The following is an 18,024-nucleotide window of genomic DNA, read 5'->3' as shown; positions in this document are numbered from 1 at the left end:
ATATAAAGACTGAAGAACTGTTAAGATAAAATGATAAAATTACTGATGCTTTAATAAGAGATTACCAAATTGTACTTACTCAACTGTTATAATATCACTAAAAAGACTTGGGCAGATTAAAGTATCAATTACCAAATAACCAAAATAAATTTGATGGAATGCTTGTGAGAAGTACTTATAAACAGATTGCAGTATTTCCAGGTTTTTCCTGTTCAAATACTCAGGCGTGCAGGCATAAATCAAACCATAATCTCACCTCCCTGCAAGTGTCACTCCCACTGCCACTGAAGTGAGTTGTCTTTGTATTCAAGAGAACTGTAATACATATCTCGTCAGCATTACATTTCTAACTTCACCTTCGTGCGTTTAGCTTGGACAGTTTTTAATATGCTTCCAAAGCAGGGTGTCTCAACCTTAGCACTATTGACATTTTGACACACATAATTCTTACGGAGAGGTAGGGCACACAGGAAGTCCAGTGCATTTTAAGATGTTCAGCATTATCCCTGGTCATTACCCACTAGGTGCCACTAGAACTCCACTTTACTCCAATTGCGACAACCAAAGTGTTTCTAGACAAAGCCAAATTATCTTCTGGGGAGAGGAGAAATCACTCCGAATTGAGTACTATTGCTTTACTGAATGTTTTTCCTTCCTCTCTTGAGACAATTTTCTCTTTTCTTAATGAGTTATCTCCATTTCTTCCTACAGGACAAAGTGTACAGACCCAAAAAAAGGACTGGCTGGTTTTTTATTGTAGAAAAGGAACAATGACATTAAGTAGCACAAGTACTCCTCACCTAGCTATGAGCAACATACTGATAGAAGTAGGTGTGAATGCCCATTCAAGCACTTACCAGTATGGTCTTGAGCAAGTCACTTACCCTCTCCAAATCTGTTTCCTCATCTGCAAAATGGGAATAACAATATCTACTTTGCAGAGTTGCTGTATTAGAAATAACTTAAGTAAAATACTACTGTGCCTGACATGTACTAGAACTGCAAGGACAACTATTACTCTATTATTATCATAAAGGGTGACAGCATGGGAGGACATCATATACCCTCGGCAGTGCTTACACCAGAATGCACTCCAACCGCATTGTGCATTAGAGTCACCTGTGGTAGTTTTTAAAAATTGAAGACACCCAGATTCCACCCTCCAAGGGGAACAGGAACAGTGCTGAAAAAAACTTGAGATTTTTTAATATTATGCTAGAGTCTGATGTATTTTTATGCTGTTGTAAAACCCTGCAGCATTCTCAAATACAAAGCAAGTCATTAAAGTAACTGAACCACATAAATGTTTTACCATAGAGAACAAAAACTACATTGCAATAATGACATTTAACAGTTTATTTTGAAGGTCATTTTAAAAACAAAGTTAAAGACAATCTGAGAAAAAATTGCACATAATACACTCATTAAATAAGTATGGTGATTAAATCAAAATAAGGGAAATATGTTTTCTTCTGCAACTCCAGTAACAAGGTGTTGTCCTGAAGGTTCTTATACTTTCAGAATGGTTGTGCAGGTGGGGGGGAATCATGGCAATTAAAGCTGCCTCTTAATCGTGTAAATCTATAGTAGAAACCAAATTTTTCTGTTCTTCCCAGTAAGTCAGTTTCGATCTTCAAACTGTGCCTTGTTTTTTAAAAGATATGATGCTAGAAATTCAATGGGATTTGGTGGTCTGTAAAGGAAAAGAAATCCAAAATTTAGAAATTTATATTCTAGATGTGTTCATTTAAATATAATTTCATAATAAAAATACGTCTTTTAAAATTTAATTTTCTTTTTACACTCAAAGGCCACTTGTAGTGTAATAAATATAGTAAATGATAGGCAAGCAGGCTGGCCAACAGTGTAGTTTAAAGGGATTAATATTACTGTATGGCTGAAATCTGCTTATGAACTCAATTCCAAAACACGAGTTTCAAAAATGCACTAAAAGGGAATGATGATTATGCCAGGGGGAAAATGACTTGAAGGGACCACAAGTGAGGGTGCTGGGGTGCCGGCAGTATTTTGTTTCTTTTTTTTTTTTTTAAGATTTTATTTATTTATTTTTTTTAGGGAGGGAAGGGAGGGAGAGGGGGAGAGAGAGAGAGAGACACATCAATGTGCGGTTGCTGGGGGTTATGGCCTGCAACCCAGGAATGTACCCTGGCTGGGAATCGAACCTGGGACACTTTGGTTCCCAGCCCGTGCTCAATCCACTGAGCTACGCCAGCCAGGGCTGTATTTTGTTTCTTGATCTGAATGCAGCTCACATAGGTATGCTTGGTTTCTGAAAAGTCATCAAGCTGTACATACACCTGTAATATTCTTAATTTTCTGTACAAGTACTGTCCTTCAATAAGAATTCAAAAACAATATAGAAAAATGGCTCTAGCATCACCATGACATTTAGATTAACTCCCTAAGTGACTAATCAAAGGAAGCAGTATTCATTTGAACAGATTCTGTTTTCTTTTTAAAACGTCATTTCTGCCCTAGCTGATGTGGCTCAGTGGACTGGGTGCCAGTCTGTGAAATGAAAGGTTCGATTCCCAGTCAGGGCACATGCCTGGGTTGCAGGCCAGCTCCCAGTTGGGACTTGTAAGAGGCAACCAATCGATGTGTCTCTCACACATCAATGTTTCTCTCCCTCTCTTTCTCCCTTCCTTCTCTTCTCTCTGAATATAAATAAATAAAACCTTAAAAAAAAAAAAGAAGTCACTTCTATTTTTCTTCAAATAATTGAAATCAATTGAAATCAATTCTAATACTGCCACCACACAGCACACCTGAGAAGTTAAACATACTTTAAAACTAAAGGGGCCCTGGCCAGGTAGTTCACTTGATTAGAGCATTATCCCAACACGGCAAGATTGCAGGTTCGATCCCCAGTCAGGGCACATACAATAATCAACCAATGAATACATAAATGGAACAACAGTGTGTCTCTCTCCCCTCTTCCTCTCTCTAAATTTTAAAAAACTAAAATTAAGGGTGTTATTGAATATTTATCACTTTTACATAAATTATTCTTGCTGAGAAAACAAATCCAAAGATGAAAAGTGGAAAAAATACCTTTTTAAGCCCTACAAGGAGAAGACATATTGAGAATCAATTCATAGTGATCTCCAAATATTCCTTTAGTACTTTAAATAAGCTTTTAACTGGCTAACATAGACAACATTTTTCAAGAGTAATTAGATAAATCATTTTGCCAGACTCTTTACTTAAAAATTGTATTTACTAAGAGCATATTCCTTAAAACTATAAAATTTTTTCTTCTAGCATGTCAAGTAATATCAAGATTTCTAATTACGCCCTGGCTGGCGTAGCTCAGTGGATTGAGCGCGGGCTGGGAACCAAAGAGTCCCAGGTTCGATTCCCAGCCAGGGTACATTCCTGGGTTGCAGGCCATAACCCCCAGCAACTGCACATTGATGTTTCTCTCTCTCTCTCTCTATCTCCCTCCCTTCCCTCTCTAAAAAATAAATAAATAAAATTTTTTTTTAAAAAAAAGCACTTGTTTAAAAAAAAAGATTTCTAATTACTACCCTTTTTTAAAGAACAAAAAACATAAAAAGATGTCCATATTTCATCTCTCAGTAGTAGAGCTATAAATAATAAATCCTATTTTATAAACATAAAACAAATATTCAACGTTTATCATAATTTTACATAAAGAAATTAATATACTATTCTAAATCAATAACTCGGCATAACTCCATCAAGTTCCTTATCGAGTTATATTGGGTTTGCTAGTATTCATTACTATTCTTTGACTTAAACATAATCTGTACCTAATAAATGATGACTAATGTTACTTACAAAAAAAAGTTTATGGGATTTGCTTACACAAAAATAATTTAGGTAGAATTGCTGGGGAATTTTATGCACAGAAAAGAGAAAAATCGTAATCCTGTTAAGAAAGAAATGTAAATCAAAACAATTTGGCAAAAAATGTTTATAACACTCATGCTGTTGAGGCTATAATAACAGTGGAAGACTTTTAATAATAAACTTCTGGACATAAGTATGATACTACGTGTCAGATACCATAATAGTAGTCATGTCCTTTGAACTAGCAAACCACTCTTGGGAATTTACCATAGGAAAATAATTAAATGAAAACAAAAGAGGTATTAAAAAAACAGATAAACTGCCTGGTGACCTATAATAGCAAAGGAAACTGAATTGAAATTTTCAACAATGAGAAAATGGCTATTTTAACTGTGGTACTACTATAATTTAAATTATAATCATGAAGTCTACGCAAAGATATACAAAAAGATTTATGTTATAAACTTAAGTAGAAAAGAAATGTAAGATTACCTATACACTGCCCTTGCTGGGTGCCTCAGTTGGTTGGAGAGTTGTCCCCACACACCAAAAAAAAGTTGTAAGTTTGATCCCCATCCGGGGCTCATATAGGAGGCAAGCAATGGATGTTTCTGTCTCACATTAATGTTTCTCTCTCTCCCTCTCTCCCTTCCTCTCTAAGAAAACATATTCTTGCCCTGGCTGGTGTGGCTTAGTGGATTGTCAACCTGTGAACCAAAAGGTCACTGGTTCAATTCCCCATCAGGGCACATGCCTAGATTGCCAGGGCAGGTCCCCAGCTGTGGTGCACAAGTGGCAACTAGTCAATCCATGTTTCTTTCACACATGGATGTTTCTCATCCTCTCTCCCTCCATCTCTCTAAAAATAAATAAATAAAATCTTTAAAAAAAAATCCTTGGGTGAGGATTTAAAAAATTACACATATATCATGATTATTAATGTTTATAACAAGGCATATATATATATATATGATCAAAGATCTCATAGAAAAAAAAATGAAAGTATCTGAACTGAGATTATGACTGACTTTAAAAATACCTTTAATATCCACAAATTCTTTACAGAGGAAAAAAAACTACACATAGCTAACGATATTTCAGTTAGAAAAGCCTTTATTTTGCTTTCTCTGGTAACTCCTCTGCAGACGCTCTCTTACCTTTCCTTTGCAAGCACAGCAAGCCCCTGTAATAAGATAGGCACAACAGTCTGATCCAGGTAGGCACGCGTTGGCAAAGACTGGAGATCCACTTTCTGTTTTGATGACTTTTCTGCATTAATCTTCTCATTTTCCACTATCCTCTATTGAATTCAAAAAACATGCATGAATATTACAAATACTTATTTTGAGTGCTAAACAAAAGTTAATGGAAACATAACACTAATAGAAAAGGCAAACCAATGACTAAAAACTAGTATTGAACTGCAAATCCTCTGCCAAAATAAAATCAAACCCAACTCTAAATTTCACTCAAGCCTGTTCTCTCTGAGAGCACCATTATATCTTTCTTTTAATGTCATATGTCCAGATCCTACTCTTTCTAACTTTCCCCTCTGCCCTTTTAGAACTAAATACAAGTCCTCCTTTTCTTCACGAGAATGCCTTCTTGCAGTGTGCTTCCAAAAATCTGGACATGACACTGTAGCACTGAATCACAGTGAGAAAGCTAGTCCTATTTCAATTCTTTCATCGCAGATAATATCAAGGACCAAGTTTCAGTTTGGTGCTAATATGTCTTTAACACTTCTGTTAACACTTGCTTAACTCTTTCAACACAGAGAGCAGGCCTCAGACTCAGGGCCTTCCATTGACAATAGAATCCAGCTAAAATACAGTATCGGGCACAAATAACACCCCCTTTTTTATCATGAACTCTTTTATTACAAAATCATAAACATGTAATTCTGTAACATAACAATATCATACTCAAGCATACCAGATGACATTTTAGGTGAAATGTTCAAATTAAAACTATAAATTATTACGCCTATATTATTACCCCTAACAACCACACTCAAGCAGCCATTACTTCTGCCAGACCCTGTATATTAAGCACTGTTTTATATTCAGTTTTCATTTTTATAGTTACCTTCTATCTGAGGAGAATGCATTTTTCATTTATGTTTCTTTTTTAAATAAATGCATCTATGATTTTTTTAAGTAAATAAAGAAAAAAATAGTATGTAAAAAGTAGCCAAAAAAAAAAGGGAAAATGACCAACATGGAATGATAACGACTGTGAGGCTGAAATGATGTTCAGGAGACAGTGACTTAGACACATCGCTCCTGGGAACCCCCACATCTGGGGCCTTTCACATGTTCATCCAGAGTGCCAAAAACTAGTGAAAATTTTGCCCTCTTTTGAAAATTTACCATTTTAGAAATGTAAAAATAAGTAGCCATCTAAAACACAAAACACTATTAAGAGCACTTCCATTTAAATAAACTTTTGCTCCAAACATACTCAAACTGAATATAAATAACACTTTCCTATATTATTTTTAAAATTTTATAAAAAGGGAAAAATACCCTTAATCATATACCTACATAATATATACCATGGTTTCCAAGGACACTTCCCATAATCCTGTCAGGCAACTATTCTAGGTTTGGCTATAATTTTTCAATCTAATTTGGGGGGCCTAATAAGAAAATCTTCTATACCTAATTAATGTATAAAATAGCTATTTGTTTTCCCCTCAGTTACTTACTGGTCATTACTAAATTTCAACAGATAATACCTTGTTGGGAACCACCCTTCCTGGTTTCAGAAGCTGTAAACCCCCCATGGCTAAGGCTGAGAGAGCAACCTTCTTACCATAAGCCACTAAGGAGACAAAGTTTATCTCCCTGGCAGGAGATAAAAAAGCTTCTGCTCCTTTTTCTTCACCCTGCCTGGTCCCCAATGCTTGATGGGTTAGCCAATGACAGGTAAGATTCCCAAAGGGGGGAACAACCTAAAACAGGCACAGTCACTGGAAGGCCCCAGGGAAGGACTTGGGAGGCTATGGCAAAAGGTGGTGATGGACCCTCACCCATCAGCTTTGACAGAGCCTGAGTCCTCATTCTGTCTGGGAGAAGTCTCTTAATCTCTTGGCTGCCTTACTTACCCTGCCTGACTTAAGCCTGAAACAATGATAAAGGGCGGTGTAGCCCTGTGCGGGAAAGGGCGGGTCCCCAGGTGATCAGGCCTAAGAAAGAATGCATAAAATCCTGTGAAACCTGCTTTGCTAAGAATGTTCTCCATTAAATGATAAGGGTCCGAGCAGGAATTGAGTTTGTTTCCCCAAGTTTTGTAGCCCTTTAGCTAACAGACCCTGACTCACAATAAGCCCTTGTAGTTCTTTGTATGCTATCTATTGTTTGATCCTTACTGCCTGACAATGACTGATGAGCTTTACCTGTATTCCTGTGCAAAATGAACCCAATAAAAGCCCATTAAGGAAAAGGCTCCTGGCCCTTCCCACTTGAGATGGGCCACCTTTCCTCCCCAAGCAGATCATGTCTTGGCAGACTTATTCTCATCTGTGGCAGCTGGAGGTGGGGAGGGTTGGGGGTCCCGCGGGTAGGGCCCCCCCACAATACCTGACAAACTAGTCGGTTACATGACATTCCAATCAATGCCTTCAATAAGAAATAGCAATGCCTAAGCAATTCCTTTAAATCCTATAATAAACTCCTTGACCAAATCCTCTCATTTGTTTCATTCAAATATTTACTGAATATTCACTATGTGCCAAACTGCTCTAGTTAATTTTAGTTATCAAAATCTTGTATTAATCTAAAAATACATACATCTCCAAACTACTATAATACATAAACTATTAACAGTATAGAACAAAGATCACACAAAGAGGAAGATGAGGTGAGCCTATGACTGCCCAACCCCTGTTTCCTGCCTAGAGAACTTAACAGGATGCAGTGCAGGAAAAGGAAACCAAAGCAGAACCCCAAAATTCAGGGAGATCAACCCATCTAGAATGTGCAGGGCAGAGTACTGAAGAAGAGTCCCATGGGGAAGAGACAGCTGCACAGAGAGGAAAGAGTTGCACAATAAGACACTAAAGAGACTGCCTTCCAGCCTTCCAGTGAGTACCTGTCAACCTGTCAGTGCAAAGGTGTGAGGGAACTACCCAAGGTCAGGGAAAAAACTGCATGGAAGGAGCAGAAGGAACAATCCCTGGCACTAACACCTGTGTGCTTCACTCACAGCCAGGAGTACTTCATGTTTCTGTGACCTAGAATGGGAAAACCTCATAATACATGAAGCATTGAGTAGAATATAGAAGACGACGAAATAAAGTCTAAACCAAAGGCTGGTCTGGTCCCACTTAACGAAGCTCAAACCTCAAAGGGAGCAAATTGTTTCCAGCCCTGGCTGGTGTGGCTCAGTGGACTGGGCACTGGGCAGCGAACCAAGAGATCGCCAATTCAATCCCCAGTCAGGGTTTGATTCCCAGCCAGGGAACATGCCTGGGTTGTGTGCCAGGTTCCCACATGCGGATGAGTGAGAGGCAACCATTTGCATACTGATGTTCCTCTCCCTCTTTCTCCCCCCCTTCTAAAAGTAAATAAATATTTTTACAAAATTGTTTCCAAGCAACTTAAGTCCTAGGACAAAGTTCAATGTTTGAGGCCCTGACCCAGTAGCTCAGTTGGTTAGAGCATCATTCTCACACACCAAGGTTGTGAGTTTGATCCCTAGTCAGGGCACATACAAGAATCAACCAATGAATGCATAAATGGGTAGAGCAACAAATTGATGTGATGTTTCTCTCATTCACTCTCCCTGATGAGCTACTGAATAAAAATTTTCTTTAAAAAATGTTTGAAGGAATACAAAAACAAGTACCCAATGAGGTAAAATTCACATTGGCAGGCGACAAAGAAGAAGTAATAAGGAGAAAAATCAATCCACGGAAAAACCCAGAAATGCCACAAATGATAGAATAGGCAATTCCAGTAAACCAGTTATTATATCCCCTATGTTCAAGAATATACAAGACAGCACAAATAAGTTAAACAAAATACTTGAAAATAATTTGAAGTAATATTGGCTGAAACTTTTTGAAATTTCATGAAAACAATAAACCTACACAGCCAAAAACTCCATAAATCTTAAGCACAAGAAACATAAACATTTTTTAAAGTACACAAGGGTACATCATAATCAAATTATTTAAATCTGTAATAAAATGCTAAAAGCACCAAGAAAAAAGGCATTCAGTATGAAGGAGCAAAGAAAGGAACGATAGCAGACTTCTTGTCAGAAGAAATGTCAGCGAGAAAACGAACAAATCTACACCTAGCAAAAATACCTCAGAAACAAAGACCAAATAAATGACTTTTCAGACATTCAGAAGCTTAAAGAATTCCTTATCAGCAGACCCGAACTACTAGAAATGCTCAAGGAAACCCTTCAGGTGGAAGGAAAATAATAACAGATGGAATATGGGCCCAATGAAGAACCCAGAAATTGTGAGGAGGTAAATGTGAAATATTCCTTTTTCTTACTGTTTAAGTGTCTTTAAAGATAACTGACTTTTTAAAGAAAAAATAAAAATAATGAATTGTAAGGCTTATAACATATGTAAAATAAAATATGATAATAACAGAACAAAGATAAGAGAGGAACTGAAAAATTACTCTTTTAAGATTCTTACACTATAAATAAAAAATATATACTACCACTTGGAGGTAAATTGTACTAAGTTAAACTTGCACAGTACAAACCCTAAAGCAAACATCTAAAAAAAATTGTAACTAAAAGGCAAAAAAGGCAATCAAATGTAATCATAAGGGAAAAAGCAACAGCAGCAACTGTAGAAGAGTGGTTTCCAGGCTTTCATATCTCACAAACAACTAAATCAGAAATAAAATAATACAATAAATGAAGAAACTAACATAGGGTCAATTCTATTTTGCCAAGTAAAAACTTACACATAAACATAATTATTATTTTACTATCACCATTAATTCATAAAAGAATAAGCATTTTAAAATTATGCGGGTAGGAAGACCAATTTCCAAATAATGTATCATTATTAAACATTTATTCCACTCATTTTTTTTTTCTCACTTTACCATGGAAATTGGTTTTCTCAAATGTCTGCTTAAGGAAAAAGCATTTGGGTATCACTGCTCTACAATAATATGGCTCTGGCATCATAGACAAGCACCATCAAGGAAAGATTGTTGATGCCTAAAAAAAAAGTCTCCAATAACTAGAAAACAAAGTGGTATAGTATATCTTCACCCCATTCAGCAGAATAACTTCAACTAAAAATTGTATCAGAAAGAGATTCTCTTATCAGTATTGATATCAAAGCAACAAACTGATACCAAAACAATCAACATTTTGAGCAATCTTATAGGAACAGAGTAGCCACTCCACAGGCCCCCAAACTTCAGGAGTTAGTCAAGATAGGCAATACAATTTAATTGTACTTTAAAAGTGTCAACCTGCCTAGGTTTAACACACAGCTCTCCACATAACCTCCTGGTAACCCTGGACAAGTTATTCAACTTCTCTGAGCCTTATAGGACTGAAGATACATGCAAATCACTTAGGAGTATGTCTGGCACATAGTAAAAAGGCTAAAGAAATATTAGCAGCTAGGCCCTGGCCAGGTACTCAGTTGGTCAGATCAACAACCCATACACCAAGGCTGCAGGGCACAGGTCAGATCCCAGTTCAGGGCACATACAAGCCAAGAATCAGCCAATGAATGCATAAATAAGTAGAACAACAAATCGATGTTTCTTTCTTTTTTTCTCTCTCTTTCTCTCTCTCTCTCTCCTCATTCTTTCTCTCTCCCAGCCCCTCCCTAAAATCAATAAGTAAAAATTTGAAGAAAAAAAAGGAAATATTAGGAACTGTTACTATTATTACTGTCCTCGGAAACGCTCCTTCTCCCATGTATCCGACCTTAATCACCAGTAATGTATTTCTTTTTATAGTAAAAGGCATACATACATCTCCTTCCAGAAGTCCCTGTTTTCCTAACCAATTCCACCCAGCTCTGGTTAATTAATTTGTTCCATCATTTATTCATTCATTTACAAAGTAACTTCTACTTTTAGACAATAACCTTTTAGCATTTATATGAAAAAGCTCTATAAAAGTTACCTTTTTCATTTTTTTCTGAATTCAGACTTAAACATCTAAGGCAAAAAATGTCTACTATGTATGTTATAGCTTCCAATGCACCTGACTAATAAACTCTGCAAAGAAATCAACATTTATTAAATACTGACTACACCAACACAATTCTGCTCCAAAGACAATGGGTTTCTTCATTTTAATATGCTGTTTCTCCAAAGCAATATCCCAACAGATGCATTAAGAGACAGCAAGCAAAACGATTCCACGTCTCCACTAACAATGCATGCATGTTTCTTTATATCACTTTCACAATTTCAACCTCTTGACTCAAAATTAATTTGTATGTCTGAATACCCCGAGATGTTAGTACCGCTAATAAAACAAGCTCCCCATAATTTGCTAGTATTTGCTTCATGAAGATAAAGTTTTCCCTTGGACAAAGTAACCTAATAAAAATGGATCCCAAGTTCCTCCAGCTCTTAAGAGACGCACAGAAACAGCTTTAGGAACTGGGTAAGTTACCTCGACATTATCTGTGAGACCGTACTCAGAGTGAGGATTTTCCGAAACCTAGAAAACAAAACACAGGTCAAAGAGACATCGGCCACCCTTTCTCGCTGCACACCGCCACCATGAATCCAGGGCCTCCGGGTACCTGCGTCTGTCCCTCCAGCATCTGCTCTGACTCCATGGCGGACCCTGCAAGTCACAGTCCCCGGATACCAGTCTTGGAAAACAAGAACAACCATGTGTTACCCGGGAGATTTCAACACTACGCAGCCAGGATGGAGTCCAGAGAAGCCCCCGACCCCGCCCCTCACCCCCACCTGGGCGCGGGATCACCCCGAGTAGTAGAGAAGCAGGGAGAGACAGTCCACAACTGAGTGGCCGCATCAGGTCCAGAAGCTCCACGATCCCAAGAAGTGGTGAGAGGGGTAAAGGGAGCTGATTACCCGCGCCGGAGCCGTCCGTTCCTAAGAGCCCTGCAGCGCGCCACCAACTCCCAGCACAAACCGCTTCCGCCGTAAGTGATGGATGTCGCACGACTAACGCGCTTGCGCAGAACTCCCCAGCGGGCCTAGGGTGAGGAATGTCCCTGAGGCGTCGGAAGTGTGTCTACCTGGCTCCCTGCCTTTCGCTGAGTACCGTAGGCGAGGTGAGCCCACCCCGACTGTGAGAGGATCATTCCTCTACCCGCCCAGCCAGCACGAGCGCCACTCCACTGCAGACCCACTGAGAGCCCGGCTGGCAGGGTTTCGGCTGGCCAGCGCTCGGTGCTGCGGGCAAGCTTCTACCCAAGATTTTCCTCGCGGAACCGAAACCACTTGCTTGGTAGTTCTAACTAGAAAATCTCAGACCCAAGCTCAACAGTCTACAGAAGAATGTCGGGGTTTCACTCTAAAGCCAAACGAAGCAGCAGTGTTTTGGGGTTTCGTGTTAGCCTTTATTCAAGTCCTTAAAGTTGTGAACATGCGATGTGGATGTTACCTTACGGTGGTATCGAAACTGGCAATATGCAAGGCTTTCCAAAACGTGATACTATTGGTAATATTGTTTTTGTAAAAAAATAAATAAAGGATAATTTGCATCCACACAATTTATAAATAGTAAACAAACTAGTAAATCCGGTTGTCTTAATTTCAATAAATTCCATTTATTTTAATGTAATTTTAAGTAACAGTCGTTAAAGTTCCTGCCTTTGGCTCAATAATTTGTAGTTGCACTTTAAAATGTGAAAATTTGAAAACTTCATCAAATATTTGGAGAGTAAATTGTGGCGTGTCGACTGAATAGAATATCAACCATTCACAGTCATGACTCTAGAAATATGGAAATATTTAGGATTATCACATTAAGGGTTCTTTAAGGTAGAAAACAACTTCATTTTGCTACTCTAAAAACTGCATGTATAAATATCTAAGGAAAATAAAATTTGTTTAGGAGCTAGACTTGTGGGTATGTTTTTAAAGTTTTGTTTTATAATGTATACTTGATTAGGACTGTGATTGGTGACAGCTACCACATAGCACTTTGAGGATTTTCCACATAAAACTGATGCAAAGATGCAAATGCACAGTAGAGGATACAGAAATTGAACATAAACATAATAACTCAAGATTAAGTGCTTTTCAGGAGTAACAGCAAATAACAGCAAATAAGACCAGAGAATAATCAGGGAAATTTAAGAGAATAGTTAAGTGCATTGTAATATTATAATATATCTACACATTTCCCAAACATAGTGGGCACTCAAGACATATTACCAAATTCCAGACAGTAACTGCCATTTACGTTTTCTAAGTACTGACAATAAAGGAGAAAGTTAGACTGCAAGCTCCTTTACAGCAAGGACCTTGTCTTTTTTATCTTTGTACTTCACACAGTGCCTAGTACATTGCAGGTGCACAACATCAATTGAGTTGAGTTGATCCATAGTCAAAATTGAATATTTATATATATACCTGACACTTCTGAAAGCAAAAAAAAAGAAGACAATGTAAAAATGATTACTGAAGGGAACAGCAGAGAACTAAGTATCAGCTAGGTTTCTTTAAACCTAAAGACGAATTACTAGTGTGGTGTACAAAAAAGCTTCGCCAAAATTTTTACATTTACAATTTATTAATTGTCAGAGTCAGAAAACAAGACATTTTGGCAGAGAAGGAGGGCAGATTTAAAAAAATGACAAATGATGTAAATGAATTACCAACATAGTAAGAGGAAACATAAAGATACTGCAGAACACCAAGTTTTGATATGAATTAAAGATTCTAAAGAGGAGACCCTAGGAACCATGATTATGAGGGAATTTTCAATAATGTGTGCTGTCTGAACAACTTGAAAAGACATTTAACTGTTATTTGAACTTGTGTGAAACTGCAGTACTCTTCTCATCTGCTTCTATTATGTCCTACTATGGTACTGAGCTCATTCTGTCTTCATTTTGTGTACAGGTAAACACAACTAGATGTTGAGCTCTTTGGAGATAAAGATCTTAACTATATTCATCTTTGTATTTGTTTGTTTCTTATATTCAATAAATATATTTTCAAAAGGAGTGACTACATAGGGAAAGAAGCACTGGCACCAAAGTTCTACCCTAGACTTCCTGTCCTTGGAATTTTAAGGAAATAGTAGTTAAAGATTCTAGAACTAGAATTCTAGAATCTACAATAATAAAGAACACCTGTGCTTGACCTCCTTTTTACATACTTGGTGCAAATTCCATTTATAAAACATTAGCCGATTAGGCAGGCAACACCTATGTAGGAAAAATATAATGTGTGTAGTAGAGAAACACTTGATTTGGGTGTAAATATTAAAACCTGGTCCCTTCCCTTGTTTGCCATGTGAAATTAACTGAAGAGTTTAACTCTTCTGAGTGTCACGTTTTTTCACATAAAATTAGGATAACAATGCTTACTTCATTGAGATGCTCAAATGAGGTAAGATAGATGAACTGCTTTGTAAACTTAAAGTACCTATTTTATCTATATCTACTTCAATATTGTAATGATCTCTCTTTTTTGTTGTTGCTTCTATTTTGTTTTTAGGAAATTTGTGGAAAAGAAAGTGCTCAGAGAAATACAGAACGTGATTCACCGTGTGTGCATGCACACACACACACGGATGTGTTTGCGTCAATCTGTGGTCGAATTTATTGAGTGTAAATGGGCCCTCCGAGCAGTTTGTGGGGAGGGACATGAGCCACCTCTCAAGACGACCTACAAATATATATTCCAGATTCCATAAATCACTTTTCCAGGGAATATCTTTTGGTGGCTAATATAGGGATACAACTGCTCCACCCATATTTCCTTTGTCTCCGTTACCAAACCCATCCCCAAGCACCCTTACCACCACCCCATCTCATCAGAAATAATGGTATATCAAGGAACATACAAAATAAGCTTTTTAAAGACATGAATACAGTGCGTTCTTTTGATTTTTATTATCCAGACATGATCTCAGCAAATAAAAATGAAAAGGCTAACCTTATCATTTCCAATCTAAATTGTCAATTATTTCCTCCATTTCTCACAATAGGTTATATTTAGATTTTTTCTAAAATGTTTTAAATGATTTTAAATGTTTAAAAGTTGGTTTTATACTTAAAAGTTAAGAAAAAAAGTTGGTTTTATTATTTTTTTCAATTCCAAATAACAAATTTATGTTTATAAATAAGTCATGGGTGAGTAAATAATAGGTACAATGTATAACTTTTATATCTCAATTTTAAGATACTCAGAGCCATTCCATGTTAATTTATGTCGAAACCACTTCTCAAAAACAAACTTGGGCAGTAAAATAGAAACAGGTAGTTACACCACTTTACTTTTCTTCCTAGAAAGAGGCTTTCACTGCCTCTGGTCTGCCATTGGTATTTCACATTGTCTCTTAGCCTCAGGGCTCCTGGGTGGGGCTGGTTCCAAGGAGGGCCTCCTCATGCCCACCCCCCACCCGTGTAGTATTTGGTAGGGAAGTACTGCAGGGAGGGGGATTGGCTTTGCCCCAACCACTCAGAATTCCATTGTCTTATCTGGGCCTCAATTTCCCCACTGGACACCTGAGAGGGTTGTGGGGAAATCCAGTACCTCACGACGCCTAAAATATGGCGGACTGTGGCCTGTCTGTCTCCTAGGGGACTTCCTTCCTTTCCAGAAGCCCCCTCCACCATCCCCGCCCTATTCCCATGGTAAAAATAAATTACTTTGGTTTCGTCAAAACTACCTGGAATGTCCTGGCTGGCATAGCTCAGTGGATTGAGTGCGGGCTGCAAACCAAAGCATTGCAGGTTTGATTCCCAGTCAGGGCACATGCTTGGGTTGCAGGCCATGGCCCCCAGCAACCTCTCTCTCTTTCTCCCTCCTTTCTCTCTCTAAAAAATAAATAAATAAAATCTTTAAAAAAAAACTGCCTGAAATTTCTGTAATTATTGAAACCACAAACTGATCATATACCACCTTAATTTATTTTAGATTTTATTTATTTTTTATGTGTGTTGTCCTTATGCAGGAGCCATGCTAATCTTCTCTCTATCATTCCAATTTTAGTATATGTGCTGCCGAAGTGAGCACTATTTATTTATTTTTAGAGAGAGGAGGAGACACAGAGAGGGAGAGAAACATCTATCTGTTGCCTCTTGCACACCTCCAGCCAGGGATCTGGCCCAAGGCCCAGGAATGTGCCCTGACAGGAACTGAACCTGCAACCTTTCCGTCAACCTTTGCAGGATGACACACAATCCACTGAGCCAAGCCAGTCAGGGTGCCGCCTAACTTTAATACATGATTATTTTTTTAACGTTTTTTCTTTATAATATCAAAATGCATTGATAATGTACACATATGTGGGAGAGTGCAGAAAAAATTTAATTAGAAGTTCAATTATGTTGTACCCTGTGAAGTGATTTACTTATTCCACCACATGATATGCTAATAGCCTTGTAAGGTACTGTACATGTTATTATTCCCATAAAAAGCATGATAAAATAGATTCATAAAAATTCTCACATATTGTTACATAAGTAATTATACAGCTAGTTGAAATATCAACCTAGACCCATCTAATTCCAAAGGTTGTGCCTCCAGCTATGTACAAAGGACGAATGTATCAGTATGATTTAGGTTTCTAGTAATAGAAATCCCAACTCAGATTTGTGAAACAATAAAGAAGATTTCATAGCTAACAACGGAAAAATCGGGCAATAAAGTGAACAGGCACCAGGCAATGAAGTGAACATCAGGCAAAGATTAACTGTGGCTTCTCTGTAGTTTCTCTGCAGTTGTCTCCCTTCTTCCCTCCATACAATCAGCTCCTGACCTCAGGCTGCTTTTCTTGTGGGTGAGAGACAATTGCCGGAAGTATTCAGGGCTACATTCTCACTTTTTCACATTCAAGGAGAGAGAGCATCACTTCTCATAGCTCTCGCAGTAGACCAAAAGTCTGAACTTGGCTCTGGTCTGTCCAACTTGGACCGGTTATTCTGATAATGTGGATGCCTGTGTAGCTAACACAGACCTGAATTATTGTCCATCCCTAAACAATGACAGGATGTGACTCGGCGCTGGTTAATCCCACCTAAACTGCATAACTGCTATGCAAGGAGAGAGGATTGGTTCCACACAGGAAACACTTCAATGGGTAGAAAGGAGGAAAAAGGGAATGGATTCTGAGTAGTTAGCTAAAAAACATTTACTACCATATTATATAAAGAATTCATACTCTGTATGAGCTTACAATGAAAGAGAGAAACTAAAATAGAATTTTTACTTTGATGTGTCAATTCTACTTCTAGAACTTCATCCCATAGAAATACAAACTGTACAAAGATATAAAGATACCTATTGTACCATAGTTCTTAATAGGAAAAGATTGGCAATAGGTTAAATTGTTGTATCTCAGTACAATGGACCACTGTGTAGCCATTGAAAAGAATGAGGTAGATCTGTAGGTATTGGCATGAAAAGACATTCACAACATAATTTTATATGAAAAAAGTGTACGTTGCAGGAAAATCCATGTTGTAAGATTCTATTTTTGTACATATTTATTTGTATATGCATAGGAAAAAGCCTGAAGAGATAATACAACAAACTATTAATAGTGGTTACCTCTAGAGAGGGAAAATGAAAAGGGGAATCTTTGCTTGAAACAAAATTTTATATCGATATTTGAACTTTTGTTCACCAATATCATGAATTTGTTTTAAAAAAATTGGAAAATATTATTTTTAAAGATTTTATTTATTTATTTTTAGACAGTGGAAGGGAGGGAGAAAGAGAGGGAGAGAAACATCACTGTGTGGTTATTTCTTGCACACCCCCTACTGGGAACCTGGCCCGCAACCCAGGCATGTGCCCTGACTGGGAACTGAACCGGCAACTCTTTGGTTTACAGCCCGTGCTCAATCCACTGAGCTACACCAGCCAGGGCAGAAAATATTATTATATAAAACATTCAATAATGGCAAAGAATATTATGTGAGTAATGAGTCTAATTGGTTGTATGATAGTATTAAAAGAAAAATCTTTCAGGTCATTCGTCCCTTCACCCAGGTGTTTATAATTAGTGTGAAGAAAA

At 37.6% G+C, this 18,024-nt stretch overlaps 1 protein-coding gene and 1 non-coding gene across 3 annotated transcripts; both read right to left on the bottom strand.

Annotated features, from left to right (window-relative positions):
• Positions 1-1,341: 1,341 nt before the first annotated feature.
• Positions 1,342-12,037, bottom strand: DPY30 (dpy-30 histone methyltransferase complex regulatory subunit). 2 transcript variants are annotated; one of them, XM_045828098.1, is made up of 5 exons: positions 11,895-12,037; positions 11,597-11,668; positions 11,464-11,511; positions 4,995-5,137; positions 1,342-1,693 (listed from the first exon to the last, which is right to left on the bottom strand). In XM_045828098.1, the coding sequence occupies exons 2-5, from the start codon at positions 11,630-11,632 to the stop codon at positions 1,621-1,623; spliced, it is 300 nt and encodes a 99-aa protein (XP_045684054.1). In that variant the 5' UTR covers positions 11,633-11,668; positions 11,895-12,037; the 3' UTR covers positions 1,342-1,620. The 2 variants fall into 2 exon arrangements, with proteins under 2 accessions (XP_045684054.1, XP_045684055.1); XM_045828099.1 differs by having other exon boundaries at positions 11,769-11,910.
• Positions 12,038-15,912: 3,875 nt separating this feature from the next.
• Positions 15,913-16,019, bottom strand: LOC123812230. The gene has a single exon (XR_006784518.1). It is a non-coding gene; the product is annotated as a U6 spliceosomal RNA (small nuclear RNA).
• Positions 16,020-18,024: the final 2,005 nt, after the last annotated feature.

This window comes from Phyllostomus hastatus, unplaced genomic scaffold, assembly GCF_019186645.2.
Source record: "Phyllostomus hastatus isolate PE091 unplaced genomic scaffold, TTU_PhHast_1.1 phas_scaffold_78, whole genome shotgun sequence".
NCBI classification, from domain to species: Eukaryota; Metazoa; Chordata; class Mammalia; order Chiroptera; family Phyllostomidae; genus Phyllostomus; species Phyllostomus hastatus.
This window is presented reverse-complemented; position numbering and strand designations above follow the sequence as displayed.